The sequence below is a fragment of the Calypte anna genome, chromosome 3, assembly GCF_003957555.1.
Source record: "Calypte anna isolate BGI_N300 chromosome 3, bCalAnn1_v1.p, whole genome shotgun sequence".
NCBI lineage: Eukaryota > Metazoa > Chordata > Aves > Apodiformes > Trochilidae > Calypte > Calypte anna.
The window spans coordinates 72,211,369-72,230,959 of record NC_044246.1 but is presented as its reverse complement, the minus strand read 5'-3'; the positions used below and the strand labels follow the sequence as shown (position 1 = coordinate 72,230,959).

Here is a 19,591-nt window from a genome sequence, read left to right as displayed (position 1 = left end):
CAGAAAGAGAGTTGATATTCTACAGGGGTGTGCTAAGTTGTTATTACAAAAATCAAGAGCATTCATCTTGTTAAACTGGATATTACACAGTTCTTAGAAAACAAATATTGTAGATGAATCACCTCTAAGTCACTGTCTCCCTGAAGTGGTTAAATATCCCAGTATCCTAAGTTAAGGGAGGGTAATGAGGCAAAGTGAGACGCAGCTAAAAGAGACCTTTACATCAGGTACACTGCTACCATGCAGAGTATGTACTGTAGTGTTCCAGTGAAAGGAAGAAACCCTTTACAATGAGACATAAGAGGATACATCTTTATAACTGGTTGCAGCTCATCCAGCTGTGGCCTGTTACTGAAAGGGATGTTCTGGCATTGCCTTAGATCACCTTGCATAGCTGTCTCCTTTGGGATAGTAATAATAACCTGGTTGACCAGCAGAGCCAGTTCACTGGGCACTGATACGGCTGAAAACTGATGGGCAGAACTGTTTATCCCCAGGTCACACCACGAGGACCACAGCATGGCCCCTGCCAAGCACTCCAGCCTTGCTGACAAGTTGAGCTAACCCCTAATCATTGCCATAGAGGAGTCTGCTCTTCATCACGTTACTCCTTGACTACTCGATTCTGCTCTGTTCATCTGTCTCAGTAGTGAACTGGTTCAATGAGTTAAAAAAAACATGCCCCAAAAAGAAAGCTCTGCCACTGCCTGAAACAGCTCATTTACTGGACAGAGGAGCAATGCTCCATAGAAGACAGCCAGCATGCACAAGGCTGTGGCAAAGAAAGGCTGGAGAGAAGCAACAACATTTTTCATATTTCATTTATCAGCGAGGCATAAGGTAAGCTTGCCTGCAGCAAAAATGAACCCTCCCATTTCTCTCTCCCCCTCCATCAGAGTGTCATCACCTTCATGCTTGGTTTGGCACTTAACTGAGTGAATAGTAAAACTGATTAAATTAGGTCATCTAGAATAAAACTGATTTCTCTATAGTTTACAGGTATTTTTCCCCATGACAGATTAGTGAGTGCAATCACATATCCACAAGGTCAGATGGATGAAGATACTGACTGACTCAACAGGGGAGGATGGTGTTAGACAATCAGCATGAGAAGATGCATGGGATCTCTTTCCATCACAGGAACAGCTTAGTGCAGCTCTGCTTGACTCATACAACTGCTCCCTTCGGTACTCAGAAGAGCAAGGGGAATGGACAAGGCAAATTTTTTATAAAGAAAGCACACTACAGCTGGAGGTGAGCTTGCTTGAATGAACATAGTTTGAAGTGTAAAGCATACCTTGTCAAAGATTCCTTCTTTCTGTGTCAGAAAGATACACCTACAAGTCAGGCTAGACAGAGATCCACATGTACTTCCACATTTACATTTCAAACTCTGTGCAAGTAGATTATGCATAACTCTTCTTTCTTCTTTTTCATCACTTCTTCCTTTTGGTTTTATTTTTTGTTTTGCTTTGGTTTTTTTTAGACCTGTGACTACTGAGTAATAGGAGAACATGCAGTTTTAACCTGGCCTGAATTTAGGATGAATTAGGATGGATGATTCTGCAGTATCTGGTTAAACATTCAAAAACACTGTGAACTGTTTTAGTGAGGGCCTCAAGCAGTGCTCGCATCCTTACAGTATATTCTCTGTACACATGGAACAGAGCACACTCTTACAGAAGCTAAATTAGCTGGGCTTAGTGCAGTTATCTAAGCATCAGAAGATGATGTTCTAGTGATGAGATGAAAGTTAAAAAGTGGTTTAACATTTATTGCAGATATGGGAAAGCGTACTTCATCATGGAGGACCCACACTAAGTTTTGGAAGAACACTACAAACTAGACTAGGACAATACAAAGCCTCCCTCTGCAACACTAAGCCATGTGCACCAGCTCCCAAAGGGCTTGAGAAAAGACAGTAAAGGTACTGATGAACATAGAGCCATAAACAAAAAAGCAGATGCATTACTGAAGCACACACAGCTAAGGAAATACAGAGGTGAACTAAATGGTTTCACTACAACAAAGGCATCTGGAAATGGTTCTGCAGGGATGGATGACTGACAGTCTTTCCAGAAGCTACAAAAGATGCAGGAAACAGAGATTCAAAACAGACCAAAAGTAATGATAAAAGGCCTAAAACATTTGTCATATAAAATGACCTATGAAAAAATATGCTGTGGTTTACACTAGAGAAAAAGTGAATACATAAGGGCTTGGTAAAGTATATAAAACAATGAATGACTGGAAGTGGCAGTGTCCAGACTTTCTGTCAAAGCATGGATACTCATCCTAGACAGGTCAGAGCACGACCAGTTCTTCACTGCGTGACTGGAAACTTGATTTATCAGCATACCCATCCTTACATTACACATCCCATCATATGAGTGAATGGAAACTCACTTTCTGGTACATACCTGACCAGAAGTTAATGTGTACATGGAATTACGTGGCAAGCATGTATCTAGCCAGTTATCAAAACTGGAAGGACCACAGTCTTGGAAAGAAGGGATAGTCTGTTGAACCCCAAACAGATAATATAAACCAGTTCCTCATCACCTCTGAAGCACTCCAGCAAAAAGGGTACCAAGGCCCATGAATGGCAGGTTGGTTAACATGATCTACAGGCAGAAGGATTCTTGGTTTCGTTTCAAACTCAGAACAAACAGCCTCTCAGTAGCAAAAATAACAGTTCATCTGTAAATTATTGCTTTAAAAAGGCCACTAAAACTGATGCAAAGTATGGATACCCAGTTCATTCTTCTTTTAAAAGGAGGGAAGGCAGATATGAAGAACAGGATCTTGACAGATTTGCAGGTTTAACAAGCAGGCTTCTGAGAATGTCTGTCTTTGAGCAGAACCACTGAGAACTGGCATTTGTAGTCCAGACTCCGTTAATACCAGAGCCACCACAGACTTAAGCTTAATGCACATGAGCACACAATGAGACAGATTAATTATACAAAGGAAAAAGAAGGAGGTTGAAGATCTTGACCATTTATTGTATACTGCAGCTAAAACTTAATCCTTTTCTCTGCCAGTCCTTCCACTAAAACACATGGCTGAAGACCTATAGATGCTTTTGCTTGCATACTTTTTATGAGTCATTTATCCATCAACAAATAATTGCATTACAGTAAGAACTGCAGGCAGAGGATTTGTAACCTATATTTGACAATAAAGCCGCGCCACTGAACAGAAAATCATAATCCCTCAGAAGTGGCCCTTCTTCTGCAATATTCAGGACAAAAGCAGAGTGTACAGACAGTATTTTTAAAAACAATTTTTGGATATATAGAGGATTAAAAGGGAAATTACATCAGTCAGCATCGCAGATGAAGCTCTCAGTCTTGCACTCGACCCTAAGGACAGCAAAGCATGGTCTGTTCAGAGCTCCTTGGTGTGACGAAGCAGGTTTGTAGCTGAATGATGACAACTACAGGAGATGGAAAGGCTAATTTGAAGAAACTGATGATAACAACAAGATTGATCACAGCAGGCTTATTATCAATCCACTTTCAGACAGGAAGGATAGATAGAGTGGCTCAGAGTCACTGTTCATCAGTTCACAAAATGTTCTCAATACTTTGTTCCATATTTCAGCTTTCACGGAAAGGCCAAACAATCCGTTTGTGGCAAATAACTTCTTAGTGATCAACTAATGGTACTTCTTATCTGAAGTTGTGGAAAAAAGCTTTACTTACAGGGTTAGCACTTTTGGGAGGCTTTTTTCATGTGCAGTCAAAATTATCAGGTGAAGATATAAGTGCTAACCTCCATAAATTTATATTCTATCCTAACTTAGCAGTTATATTTTTATAAGAGAGTAATTAAAAATTATATTGAGAGCAAAACTCTTTGAAATTGCCACTTAAGGGATATAGAACTGTTTTCCACACATTTTCCAAGTCATTTATGTTAGTTTTTTCCCCTGATTGTTAGGGATCTAGAATATAATGGCCTTGTTTCACTAGTTAATGTTCATTAAAAAAAAAAAATTAAAGTTACTTCAATCACACAAAAATCTTTAAAAAACCCTCTCCCATCACATTCCACTTTTGAGCTGATGTCTCCTCACTATCCTTTTTCTCTAGTTCTACTTTACAAAGGTTTTGATCCACTTTTTCAGGCTATGCGGCACATTCTGACTCATTCCTCATTCCTTTGATGTTTCTGTATGTAGCAATGTTCCTTGCTTTTTATTTATTTGAGGGTGTTGGGTTTGGTTTTTTTTGAAAAGAGAGCCTTAAAGACTGCAAGACAAAAACTAAAATACTGAAGGCAAGATAAGCCTCTTTTCAACATAAGTGGGCAAACCTCACCTTTGTTTTCCCACTTGCCCTCAAGCCACATATGGTTTCTTTGGAGTGGGGAAAATAAAGAACAACCTAAACAAAGGAAGAGAATAAAAATTTTTATGGCTAATAACCTTGCTTTTAAGTTTCTTCTTGGAACCTGTCTCTGCCACTCTAGTACAAAGTAGTTCCAAATGGCAGGGACTAAGCAATCAGGAAGCTGTGACCTTCAGTTCTTGCTCATTTCCCACTGCATGTTTCCAAACCAGTGGTTCTCAAATATTTTAGACTTGCTCCCCTTCCCTTATCCGTGTCCTCCAGCCACCTTCCACCATTTCCACCAGACATAAAACAGCTACCTCCAAGCATCCCATTACCCAAGTGTAAGAACTCCTACCACCTCCTAGAAAAAGTGGGGCTCTTGTCAGTGATTCATAAATCTGCTCTGTGGTGCTCTCAACAAAAGGATTTTTATTTTATTTTTTTTTTAGGCTTCCTAGCTGCTACCGTAATACAAAATAAAGAAGAAGGTCAATATTAAGAAAAATCTCAGTAGGACCAATTGGCCATGTCATGTTGGTTTATGTTCATAGCCAAGGCTGATTAAAGAGTTTTCGTTTATTTCTTCCTGCACACCAACAGATCTGTGCTAAATCTCCTCTTCCCTGCAGCAAATCACACATTTAAAGGAATAGTCAAGGCTGAAAATCTAATTGAAAAGAAACAATCTAATTTCTCAAAAAAAGGGAAAAAATTATTACCAGGCACAGAAACAGTAAGAAACATGCTACAGAAAAAAGCACTGTTTTTTTTTTTTGGTTGGTTTTCAGTTTTTTTTTAAGGTTTTCTAAGATGTACAACAACGTTTGCTAATAAATAATTGTTTCATTACTCTACACACAGCTGATCGGCTAATATAAGGCATTTTCAAGTATACCAACAGAAGCAGAAAAGCAAAGTGATTAATGAGAGAAGTAGAAGTTCTATTGTTTGACTGGTTCAATGTACAAGCAAACTTGATTGCTGTTTTCTGGAAGACCAGTGATAAAATAATTGCTAAAAATTGTTCCTTACAATGCTCAGCTACTGGGAAATTATGTGCTTATTTTTTTAAAATAAATATTTAGCATGGGTAGACTACTTTTAAATGTTTCCTACAAGAGTCAAGGCTTGAAAATCTTACTTGTAGTTCAGCAAGGTAAGTAGGGAAAATCTGGAATCCTGGATGAGATATAACACCATGAACATGAACCCTGCCCTTCCTGACATAATGTACACCTGGTGACATCTCTGCTACTAAAATTCCATAAAGCACCATTAAAAGGCATTAGTTGGTTCAGTGGCTGACAAAAGGGTGTTCAAATCCTGGCAAGAACTGCATAATTTTAATTTTCCCTAATCTTTCTACAGTCTACCCCATACGAAGCCAAAGAGACAAGCTTGAAGGAAAAAGCCCTTACATCCACAGCTACTTGGACCAGTGGATAGCAAGTGAGCTCCCTCAAAAGCTTGAAGAACAGCTCAGCTGTCTGTTCCCAGTGGTGTCTTCTCCCAACATTGCCTTGCCACAGTATCTTGAATTATGAACACAGGTATCTAGTCTTGGGGAATGGAGTAGTTGCAGACACTGTTATAATAAAAGGCTTTTTTTAAAAAAAAAAGGTGTATTTGGTTAACTTAGCTGCAAACAAAATTTCAGTTGTTCAACCTAGTAATTTCTAACACAGTTTTGGGGTAAAAATGAAGCCACAAACTGGATTAACCCAGTGGAATTCACAAGCATGTGGTAGAAGGGGAGCAGGAGACACAATGTCCCTCAACCTCTTATCTTCTCAGACTCATGAAAAATAGTGATGTATTTGTCATAAGTAACCTATCATAGTAACTTTCCTATTCTAAAATAGAGCATTCTTGGCACAAATAACTCACAATGGCCCACTTAAAAACCTAGCAAACAACCTGAATATCTGAAGAGGAGAATGATTCAGTCTGTATACAGTATAGAGATTGTGAGGGGGGAAGGGAAGCATGAAGAACATTGAAGCTAATCCATGAAGCAGAAAAAATTCTCAGATGCTCCCCATAATGTTCAAGGGAGGAAACAGAAACACTGCTGTGTAGATTATCTTCCGGTGAAAACAGACTGACAAGGATTATTACAGGAAATTGCACTGCAAATTCAATTTAACCGATAGCTGTTGACAAAATATCAGGACTAATCACATAAAGTAATGGGAAAGGGCTGACATAGAGGTGTAGAAAAAAAGCCAATCAATAGCCTCAGATTTCTTTTAATTTTTTAAACATTTAAGAATAGCCTACTCCCATTTATTAGATGGGATTTTCACTCACTTAAGATTGCATCCTGCCCAATATGGGGCAACTTAACTCCCACTGGTCCATAGCCACTGAAACATACAGGCAATCGATGAATGCACAAGACAAAACTGCCTTCAGTACATCAAAACTAATAAAATTTCACGCTTACACCTGGTCTTTAATGATACTGTTTGCATAATTTAAAGGAAGTACACATGCAAAGAGAAGCCACAATTCATCCAGTCCAGGAATTTAATGAAATGGATTACTGAAGATTCCTAAAGCAACAATGAAATGGGAAATACTGAGCAAACCACATGTCACAAAATGACAGCTTCTGAGAAAGCTAAGCCAGAGGTTGCCCACACATCAAAGCAATTTCCTTCGGATAGGTTGACACCTAGAATACTATACTGAAATGCACAGAAGTAACAGAAGTCCCAGCAAATGATTTTGACAAGTAATATGCTTTCCCCAATTACTTAAAATGCCACTTTTTCTGATTCTCATTTGATTAATATATGCAGTATCTAAGCTAAGAACGTCAGCTGAAGGCAAAGTATGGAGAGAATAAAGTCTCATCCCAAGAGACATTTGCAGTCAAAGGAAAGACAGCATGTGTTGTCCATGCTATGCCATTACAGAATAAAAAAAACATCCCCTTACATATTTTGTGATAGCTCAGAGAGATGGCTACCTATTCAACATGGAGTGCCTACACCTCTTGATAAAATTTTGCCATATTTTAGTGTTGCGACATCCAGATTATGTTACAGTTGTATCCTATATGGGACAAAACATGGAAATCTACATTATGTTCTTTATTTGTGAGGCCCAGTATATTGACCCTTCTTCACTAGCAAGATGACTTCCACTCTTGCAAAAAGAAGTATCACATTCTGTGATGAATGGGGAATTATACAGAACAACAAATAACTAAAGGTAAATGAGCTAAAACTTAAGTCAGGCACCTTGAAACAGTGATGCATTTTGATTTAGTATCATTGCCTACCAAGCTCTGAGTCAGAAAACAAGTCAAGTGGGGTAAAGATAAACTTAAAGGAGACACAAAAAACCCCAGCACTATCTGTGATGAAAGACAGAGGAACAACTAGAGCATTATTTTGCTGCTTTGGAAAGCAAGGCATTGCTCCTGTTACTACAAATGCATAGCAAAAACAGGTGAACTTTGTCTTACACTCTTTTTCAGTTTTTGCTGATTTTTCCCGTAAAGTCTGGATCTTCCCTTTCAGCCTTGAAGATGGAAAAGCTGCAGTTATACTTATTTATTTGTATTGGCTAGATATCCAATAAAACAAAATAGGTATGTAAGTTGAGTATAAATATGGAAAAAGCTCATAATATAAGGAGGCAAAAAAGGTTTTACAGCTTTGCTTATTCAACTGTATCTGCTGTTGCTTTAATCTTTTAAAAGTGGCCAGAAACTGCTGTATTTTATTTGAAATCAAAAAGGAAATTTTTTTCTTGCTATGAAGACCTGCTACATGTAACTAAAATTAAAAAGGAAAGACTATGAATCCCTCTCATCTGATGGGCAAAAACATTATCCAAACTTCTGTAAGGCTGCTATGGGCTGCACTGTGTTGCTCAATAATTCCCACAGCAGCTGACTCATCCTTGAATTTACAGTCAACTTTGGAGTTATATCAGGCAGATATTTGTAAGTGCTTTTCATTTCCACATGAGAAACTTCTTTCTTTTCCTAAGATGGATCCTACCCTTCACCCCACTCCTCCACTCGTCATGAAAGTTTAAGCAAAATAATGAAACCAGACACTGCATTGTTTGAGGGGAAAATGAATGTCTTTAAGTCTTTCAGAACAAAACAAACTTTATCCTGTGCAAGCAGGTTTCTTGATGTGTAAATAGAAAAAAAATTAAGAACAAGAAAAAGTACATTTCTAATATACAGTGTCAGAAATAAATCCCACAAAAGAGCTAGTCAACCTTAATTTTAACAGCCCTCCATAACTAAAACATAGATACTCTACTGCAAGGAGAAAATGCAATGCAACTTTCTAAAATATGACTTTACAACAGAAAAAAATTCAGAAGTATGGGAAATCAGTTGGTACAAGACTTGAAATATTTCATACGAGTATGACCCACCTATATGTCCATCTGTGTGCTGAATTAGATTAGTTCAGCTAAAACAAACCTTCAGAAATCAATAATGAAAAAAATGTATTATGATTTCTATACACAAAGACTTAAAGCAGCATTAGGCTCATATGAAATATGCCACCTCCCAAGCTATAATTATATCCAGTGTAATATTGCCATAATGCATGGAATGTTCCCTTTTTCTTAAGGCTGTCTTAAAATGGGAAAGATCTATAAAAGTAATTACCATTTGTAAATAACATGTACCATCATAGGGATCCAAACTATGAATCATGTAATGGTAACACATACACCTTTTGCCTAATACAAGAGTCTCAACCTAGAAATCAGAACTTTACTGTTAATTAACATGACTTTTTGAAATAGGTTTTTCAGGTAATAAGTAACAGAGAAGAATCAGTTGTTTGCATTTTTGTGCAAGCCTAAATAAAATTCTTTAATTAAGAAATATCCTTTATAAAAGGAGTGACATGCTCAGAAAACAAAATCAGTAATCCCCCCCGAAAGGAATATAAAGCTGTTAACTATCATCACTAACACTTAAGTTACCAAAATTCAAAATATTGTGCTAAGACTTGTTGATGAACTAAGGGAAGACCACACAACCACACAGTATAATAAAGGCAGGGACAAACAGAACTATGCACCCAATATTGTTGAGTTGCTATCAGTTATAACCATTCTCATAAGCCTTAAATATTGTTCTCCAAGAAGAGATCAAGTTTCTTGAGATCCAATATTTAACACAAGGCTACTGCAGTATTTATTCTGTTCTGAAAGTTTTTGAAGATAGAAGCCACAATAAAAACAAAATAAAAATAAAATTAAAAGTAATAAAAATTAAAATTAAGTAATAAAAATGAAATTAAAAAATAAAAATAAAATATAGATTAAGAATAAATTTTTAAAAAATTAACAAATTTAAAAATAAAATAAAAATAAATAAAAAATAAATTTAAAAATAAATTAAAAATAAATTTTAAGATTGAATAAAAAAAAATCAATAAAATAAGCACTAAGTTGTGTTTTATGAAAACCACATATTGAAGAAGAGATTTCCATAATACATACTCTGGAAAGAGAAAACCACTAATCATTAAAACAATTACCTATACCAACCATCAACAAAAGCCATATGGAACAAAAAACAAGTCACCATGCTTTCAGCCCATACCATTGAACTTAAAAAGTCAAATACAGAAAAGCCAAAGGCTAATTCAACTAGAAGGCAAGGAAGGAGCATTTCAGGAACATGTATTTGAAATACAAGTAGATACTTCTACTGTAAAAATAATGATGCTACAAAGCAAAGTTATAGTACTAAAATAGCAGAGGATTTTTGTTTGTTTCCCAGTACTATGTGGAAAAAAAACAAGTTCCCTATAAGCATGTACCTTTTCAAAAAAGGGAGATCAGTACTTGAAAGGAGACACAAGAATTTTTAAAATATAAAAAAAAGTTAAACAGGGAAAAGTAGTAGTGGTGTAGAAAGAAATGGAGCATACAACAGTAAGGCTTCTTATATTACACCTCCATTTTTTGTGTGACACTTAAAACTACAGAACTATGAATGAGTTTTCCATCTACTGATATATAACAGAAAATTAAATGCTAGCAGAAGCACTGCATATCTTATAATATCTACACTAGAAAAAGAGAGAGAAGTTTAAGCAATATGCATATTTAAACACGCATTTACTTGAAATAATTTAAGTGTTACATTGGCTTAAAACAAAGCAGAACTTACAAAGCAAGAAAATGCGTACCTGATATACCCTGAGACTCTGTCTGCAGATCACAGTACCACAGTCTATTCACTGGATCACACCCTTCTCGGATAGACAGCAAGACATACCGACCATCGTCTGATACCTGCAAGAAGTTGCAGAAAAACTGAAGACAATTCATCCTCTGGGAAAAAAAAAAATCCAACTTGAAACACTTGTAACTAAACCCCTAGTGAAAAAATAAATTGATGCTGCAGTTAGGGGAGTGAACAGACATGTATGGAATACGAGAACTCACCAAGAACCCACAGTCATGGCCTCTTCTGCCAGACAAGGCTGCTCAAAGCCTCATCTAACCTTGCCTTGAACACTTCCAGGGATGGGGCATCCACAGCCTCTCTGGGCAACCTGTGCCAGTGTCTCACCACCCAAAAAATGTAGAATTTCTTCCTAATATCTAACCTAAATCTACTCTCCTCCAGTTTAAAGCCATTACACCTCTTCTCCTGCCACTACATACCTTCCCTTCTCCAGGCTGAACAACTCCAGTTTTCCCAGGCTGCCTTCACAGAAAAGGTGCCCCAGCCCTCTGATCATCCTTGCTGCCCTTGAGCTTCTCAGTCTGCCTTTGCAGATGCACCAAATTTCCAAAATGATGTCTATGGTACTTAAAGCCATCAATGAATCCTTCTTTCTATTCAAGCTTTGCAAACATAAGCTGGTTCCTGGCCAAGCTTTCGAAAGTGCAAGTGCATGAAGAAAAGGCAGGGAGTAGCAGGAAATCGTCAACTCAAAGTTTCCCTCTCCTAACTGAATTGTTTTGAGCATATTCCAAGATTTCCACATTTAGATGTTTTATCAACAGCTGACTGTTTCCTGTCCACATTCTTATATGAAAATATCTAATGGGAATTTAAATTTCTATTCACAAAATATGAATCTGAGTTCTGGAAACTTTCCATTTGGCCCTAAACACACCTTCAAAAAATTCTTGTAACTACTTCTTAGATTTACTTTGATTATTATTCATAACATTAGTTGGGCAAAATGTTTGTAGAATTAGTTATGCAAAACAATTTTTCAGAAGAAATAGCCCCTAACTAAACAGATCCACAGGTCTGGAGACACAAGAATGAACCTTACTAGAAGGTACAGGGACCAATCTCCATATATGAAATCTAATAAAAAAACTTCAACAACCAAGCATTCCACAAGTGTTTCCAAGTTGTATTTTTAAAAACATTTTATAATTTATTAACTAATTTATCATTTATTATTTATTAGCTAACCATGTAATACCACTAAATATATAACACCACTAAATATATAACACCACTAAAAAAAATTCTATACAGCAGAAAATCTTCAAGGCAAATAGAAAAGAACACCTAAGATTTCTACTAGACAAAACCAAACAAACCAAAAAAACAAAACAATATGCAAGAGTTTTGGCAGCACAGACTACAAAATGGAGGTATTTTGCCTCCTCCTTCCAACATGAGAGTATATCCAGAAATGAAAAGCAAGATTAGGTGAACATTTTTGAAAGTCTGTTCAGTGTCTTCGGACAAACATTAACTGCAGGTGTCAGTTTTAATTAAGCTAGTGACTGCTATATATGCTGCTTAAATAGCTGTTCATACTTTTTTTCCTTTTCTTCCTCCCCAACACATAAAACTTGTTAAATACTTGCAAGTGGTATACACAAACAGGAATTTCAGTTTGTGAAAACTCAACATCCCAGTTTGCCATACTCAAGAGTATGACACACAGAATTCTTCCAGTCACAGTCAAAACCCACATAAATTTGTTCTTTGCTCTAAGTTAACAGAATACTCCTACCTTTAACCAGGAAAGAAAACATGCTTACAAATTGCCGCTGCTGCTGCTGCAGGGGCAATTCAGAACCTCTGATGACAGCAATCTGAGTACATCTAATGAGTTTTTACTTCCACATTCCCAGCTGGACTGGTGAGTAGTTGATAGCAGTTTATGTTTAATTTGAAGCAGGAATTCCCAAAGCACACTGCTGGTGGGATGCCAATTATGTCTGTCTCTATCACTAAAGCTACTCTTACATCAGACAGCTCTATAACCCAAAGGAATTCGACAGAAACAGGACACTGTTGCCTGCAGCATGCTAAAATGTCTAGTATTATACTGCAGATTTAGACATCCATATTGCAAAGTCACCGTTTGACAAGCCAATGCTGGCAGCAGTACCAGATTATGCAGTGTCCACCTCTTGCTCTTCCTACTGCTATGGTTGCTTGTATCCATGCAAGTTCATGCCCCTACTCTTGTCAGCACAAACATTTACTGTTTGTGTGGTAAACCAGACTGCAGAGCTGATCCAGCTGAAAAAAACCAGCACCTTAAACAAACCAAACCAAAAAAACCCTAAGAAGAATCCAGAAGACTAACAAGCAAACCCTCCCCCCCTAAATCCCCAAACGTATAACATAAAACACAGAAGGAAAACAACAACAAACACAATAAAAAATAAACAGTAAAAGAAAAGGTCCTTCTGCCAGATTAGTATCTCAGCCAGTTCACTGTGCAGCTGCACAAATGGCTGAGTTACCACACTGCACCAAGCAGCTGGGAACATGAATAATAGGGGCAGAGATTGCTTAAGGCAGCTCAGATAGCAGTACTGACAAATGTGTAGTCATAGCCTGAGTGCTGCTCTTCTATACCCTAAACAAACAGAAGTCTGGGTTTCAGAATGGCAAAAGGAAACAGGATTTCCTCAACTATCATTTGGGTTATTTCTATGTGCTGCTACATCACCTTCATGGACCTGAACTGCCATACTGGGCCCACGAGCTTATGAACTGAAATTTCATACAAGCATTCTGCTCAAATCTTAAAATACATTCGTGGTTTGGTGCGAGGGAGACAGCTGTAATGTCAGAACTGACAGCTTGGATCAGAAATAAATTCTCCCAGTTTCCTGCAGCCCAGATGAACAGGGAAGACATCTCAAGAATTTCTGAGAGAGCTCTGGAATGCTAGTCAGAGCACATTTCTTTCATGAAAGCAATTTCTATAATTACAAATAACACCCACTGGTGAGGGCATTAGAAAGCAATTGAGCATCTTAAAATGGCATTTAGGTTCTGTCAAAATAGGACATGAGAAATCCTATAGCCTTTCAACTGGAGATCTTAACAACATTGAGGTTACAGTGCTTTAGTTGACATAACAGAGCACTACTTCCCAACTCAGCACTATCAAAGAAGTATTATTTCAAAGAGCTGATGTTAGTATACGGTTTGTTGTTTTGCTGCTGCCATTCACTTGGTAGCTTTGAAATTATTAGATCTACTATTTCTGAAATACTTGCTATAACCACCTTCACACCATACAAACATACAGAAGTACCATTACAATAGCTGTACTCCTAAGTGTTATTTTATTCAGACTTTCAAGGATTAAACTCTTTAAAGTAATATCTTTGTAGAGCAGTTTTGCTTTCCGGTGACTTTTTTTGGGGGGGGTTTACTAACAATTTTGTTTCAGTGTTACCCGTTCTCTCCATTTTGATAAAATGTAACCACCTCTGAGGAAAAAGAAACAAACATTAAGAAATTAAGTAGCTTATCTGTAACTTAAATGAATCAATGGATATCAAAAGGAGAAAAAATAAAGACTAATTAGTAAAAGGAGTTTTCCAACTATTTTTATTATTACAAAACATAATTCATTATACAAGTCATAAGGAACCCCAAAGGGTTACATGTTCTGCATTTATAATAGCAGTAACCATCGATGAGAACCTACAGCAAAACTGAAGTTAAATATTTTGTCTATTAGCAGCACTTTTCAGACTAAAAATTCATACATAATTGAACAAACCAAACAAAAAAAATTAACAACACAAGGCTGTTGAGTTCTCAGACTTCCTGGCTTTATGTATTAATCCTCAACTATAACATCAATAGGAGAGACACTAAAGTGCTCTGCTTCCAAGTAAAGTGCAGGACAGCAACCCCAGTGAATATTAATGCTAGGTCTTTGAATACTACCTGGGTAGTCATCACTGCAAGGCTGAGGACAAGGCTGAGGACAAGCTTTGTATTTTTAGTTCACAAAGAGGGGCCCTTTGAGAGCACAGTACTATATTAAGGCAACTATATATACACATAATTTTTTTTAAGCTAACCAATTAAAAATTTAATCACCTTTGCCTTTGTTACTATCAAGGTGAAAAAAATTAATCATTGTATAATTTGTTTCCATACAATAAGATATTAAAAAAATTAAGTAAAATTCAGCTATATTATGCCTGTGTTGAGGAAAAGATAAACAGATTTCTCCTTTAACTGCAGACTTTAACTCTGACCTGCAACTACAATTAATTTACAAGCTACTGCTCTTCATGCAGTACTCCCCTTTGTACATGGAAGAAGGCAACTTTCATTGCCATCTAATTTTTTCTAATAAAACAGAGCAAATGAATCAAAGCTCACAAAAATCACAGACAGAATCAAAGCTTTCAAACAGAGCCAAATGGTCAAATTAGTAATTGGACTCCATCTACCCAGACACAGGAAGATCAGACAACCAGAGAAGACAAGATGGGTGGCAACAAAGATGTTGCCATGCAGTGCATGGCATTAGTAACTCAGAATTAAAACTTCATAGCATCAATAAGCTATATTTTAATACTGCTACAATTTTCACTCTACACTATGTACCTAACAGCTTAAAACCACCTAGAGTGATTGGCTAGATATTTTTTTTTTAAGAAAATAAAAACTCATTTAGAAATGTACCCAGTCACTGCAATAAAAGACTGATGACAGTGGTAACTTGCTAACCTTTAGCTACATGCTGCACAAAGATTTTTGCATGACACCTCTGAACATGAATGACTTGACTAAGAAGAAGCTACACAGAGGAGACATTTCTGATCAATGCAGAAATTACCTGTCTTGAGTTATTTATCAACATTTTAAAGGTTCCTAGCAGATGAGTAACGTAAAATTCTGAAGACAACACAAACCACATACCTTCTGCAGAGAAGAAAAGTAACTACTTGCATAGAATTTGCTGAAATACTTGCTCAGTAAAAAATGAGAATAATTATACTGTCTGTAAGAGGCTCAAGTGTTGTAACATCACAGATGTGCACAGGCTCCCATGCCACAAAGTTCTGCCTGCATGATGACAAAGTAAGAACCCCCACTGTAATCTCTCAGCCTTGCAAATTCCACTTTTTTTAATGCACTATACGAAAAAGCAAAATTGCTCCCTAGAATAGGAAACAGTGTTTTCATTAGATAAAATGATCATGAAGGGTTGTTGTTTTAGGGTGTGAAGTTTGTTCAGGTTTTTTTTAATGAAAAGAATATAAAGCTATGTTCTGATATTAATTACCTTTGCAGTGGTGCCAGAAAGTCACTGAAGCTTGTGTATCACTCCTATCACATTTTATGTTCTAGCAGTCTTCTGAGAATACAAGGGTTGGTACAAGCACTCCCTTTGACTAAGTGACCTCTTGGGATTGTCTGAACAATCCATGGGTACCTGGTACCCTGAATCTGGTACTCTAAGGCTGCCAACACTAGGTTTTGTTATTTGTTTCTGGTTTAATCAACTAGATTTCAGAAGGCCTAATGATGGGTAATCACAAGAATGCATAATTTCAGGTACAGGTCGAACAGAAACCACTTAGTACATTCTGAGGAGCAGACTGGATATATTCTATGCTGGACATGGACTGGTTTTATGTAAACAACATGCTGCTGTGTTCCATCCATCCATTTCCCAGGTTAGAAAAATTGCTTTGGGCATTAATTAATTTTCCTTATTCCAGGGAGAGCTTTATTTTTGGATTTCAGACAGCATAGTGCTAGTATAAAGAAAATTTCTCCTCTGACCATCTCCTTCTGAGTCTCTGCTAAGACTGCAGTTGAAGGATACCTACCAAAGCCAGAAAATTGGAATTTTGAGACTAGTTTATTACGCCTATAACTGTTTCAATTGCAACAGGACACAAGACAGTCTTGTTCAGAAGAGAAACACAGAAATATATAGATCCATATTTACACGCACTCTCTTTCATAAATCTAGCAGACCAAAATCAGAATCCTTCTGAGGTGACAGACAAACATCACACATAATTTTTCCTGTGGCTTTCAGCTTGAGTGCAACAAAAGCACCCAAGCATCAGGCACCTGGCTACATAAGCAGCTACCATCTACCATATCCCTTTGTGCAGTCAGAAAGATTGGCTGCTTATTTCTTCACAGTAAAATTCTCCAGACTTATTGCCAGGGCTGTATAAGATATTCATAGTCAGCTTCTATGCCAGATTTAGCCAGATAGCTTAAGGATTTAGAAACATTTACACAACCCTGTTTCATCCAGCAGCAAGTCTCAGCTGAGCAAACTGACAATGTTTTTACCTCTTCCCCTTCATGCTGTTCATTCTGTTCCTGTGGATGCTGCACTTTCACCTTCCTGCAGTAAAACCAGCACAGCCAGCACACATCTGGCACAGCTTACTCCTCTGTGCTCTGAATTTAATTTGAAAGATGGTTGAAAACCACTGATGTTAACTGACAGCTCTAAACTTACTTCAAAAATTTAAAATTAAAAACTGTCAGTGCAGGGACTGTGAACAGTGTTTTTTAGACAGCAACATGAAAATTGTACTTGTTCTACTACTGGCAGAATTAGGATGGGAGAGTTCCCCTCTCCCCCTCCTTTCTCATCTGTTTGCTTTCCTGCCAGTACCGTAGGGATTTTTAACACTACCAACTGTGAAAGCCTCTTATATAATTTATTGTTTAACTTTGAGAATAACAGTCTGGCTGTGAAAGTGAGATATGCTCTGTGAGGCTGCAAAGGAAGCAAGAACATGCCACTCAAACACAGACGCATGGGAAGCTCCTCTTTTCGGAAAGCAGCTCTGACATTGACAATGTCTGAAAAAAATTCGTACCAGACTGCCCTCTACTGGGATGTTACTCAAATCAACTCTGTCTCTGACCTTCCCAACTCCCCCACCATCCTAAAATCTGCACCAGCAATACATACACTCTTCCTAGACTCATGAAAAGATTCAATAGTCTCTTTTTCAAAACTTACAATAAAGAGATTTTTTTTTTCTTCATAAGCCATCTATTCCAGTGAGGAGTTGGAGAGGCTTCTATATCTCTATGCCAACATCATTTTCTGCACCACAGATTTTGCTCACCTGGGGCTGGTGTTGAATGCATAATCAGGAAAAAAATCCCAAAGCTATTTTCTTGTATGTTGTCTTGTAAATGTATTAAGCTGAAAAACTTGTACACAATCCTTTTTTTTCCTAATCAGCGACCTAGTTTCTTCTCTGCTTTGAAAATACACACCACATCAACTCCCCCTACAGTGCACCTGAGATTATTTTTTTGAAGCATCATGGCAACATTACTACTTTTGCAGTCTCCAAAGGATATCTTTTGTCAGGTGCTTTTAACTTAAAAGCAAAGGTATTTCTTTCCCTTGACCCAGTAATTGCAAGACCTGTAATTTCCACTGTAAACCTGAGAACAGTAGTTGTTCAAGCTCTGCTCCCACTACAGAGAAAGGTTTGGTACTTGAGACCAGACCACCCACACCATAATCCAACTGTATTCACTGGAGCTTGTGTAAAACACAAGAGAAACCAAATGTCTATCTACTTGGCCCAGCAAGGCCCTGTAAAATAAAATATTTTTTTTTACTAATCTGACAGAAATGCATGAAAACAGGCTTTTGTAAAATGTTCAGCTGTATAAAGCCATATTTGAAAACTATGGCAGCATATTAGCATCAAGTAAGAATATTCAGAACAGTGTCAATTAGCCACATAATTTGATTTTTACTAAAGATATTTTAATTTTTCCCCCATTAATTTGTGGTCTTCCACTTTCCCAAACACATACTAAATAAAAACACAACAGAAAACTTGTCTGAACGTCCTGAAAATATTTGACCTATTGCACAAGGTAGAAACCTCATTTTGCAATTGCATTGTTTTTTGGTTCTTGTTAATTACAGATTATGCTTTTCCTGGCTATTAAAAGTAATTTTTCATTAGTATCTGAATGACAGAGCTACATTTTACAGCTGGAACTCACAGTGCAACCCCAGAATATCAGCTGTTTTTAAGTACTTTCACTTAGATAAGCTCATTCCTATTTATCAAGCTTTACTATTCCTCCAAAGGACCAACATCTCTAGAAGTTTAAGCCTCCTAGATATCAAGTAAACAGAAGGAGCCATATAAATTTATAGAACAAGAACTCACAGTAGTGAGCAGTGTTTCTCTCTTCATTGCCCTCCCCACTTTCTCAATAGTTAAGAAGCTGTTTAAATTCCAGGGGCTTCAGAACTGGTAGCTGCACAACATTATGTTATTTTCCTATTCTACATCCAGAATTACCACACAAAGTAGTAACCTTAGTCCTAGCTTAAGGACCTTTTGGTCATTTAATATAATGGCTATATATTATCATTAATCACAACAATTACCTGAGTCATTTGCTATCAGAAAAAAATATGCCACATTTACATTTAAGGCTGCCTCAAGCTATTTTTTCACAATAGATGAGAAAGGATGTGAAGGATGGGTGCTTCTCTGCACACTGGCCAGGCAAATTCTGCTACTCACTACAAGCACTGTACTATGAATTCTCTTCCGTGGTCCTCTTCATACTCAATTCTGAATTTCTCATCTTGAAATTCTCCAGCCCTGCATCTTCAACTTAGATAAGAACAGGCTCTGTTAAGTGTGCTATTATCTCAAGGGAGGTTTTACTACCTGTAAGACAAAGTGTACCTTAATATACAAGACACAGTTTCCATGGGATTTAATACCTTATGAGACTGCAAACTTTCACTACCCTAAAGAGCTGTACAGGTTAATGAATCAGGATGAAACAGACCTCCCTCACAGAAAATGAATTCGCCTTCACAACATGTGCAGTTCACTTCACAATACAGCAAAGCAATAATAATATCATATGCATCACTCATGAATCAGTGGACACATCACTGCAAGACATCTGTCACCAACAGAAAGCCCATTTGTTTATGGAACTAAGGAAAAACAAGGAATAAGATTTC

The 19,591-nt window shown here is 37.2% G+C and overlaps 1 protein-coding gene across 1 annotated transcript in view; it reads right to left on the bottom strand.

Moving 5' to 3' along the window:
* PREP (prolyl endopeptidase) overlaps nucleotides 1-19,591 on the bottom strand; it is an 86,642-nt gene that overhangs the window by 47,536 nt on the left and 19,515 nt on the right. Inside the window, exon 7 of the mRNA XM_030448003.1 lies at nucleotides 10,529-10,634. Coding sequence (XP_030303863.1) covers nucleotides 10,529-10,634 — 106 coding nt within the window. The remainder of the gene's footprint in view (nucleotides 1-10,528; nucleotides 10,635-19,591) is intronic.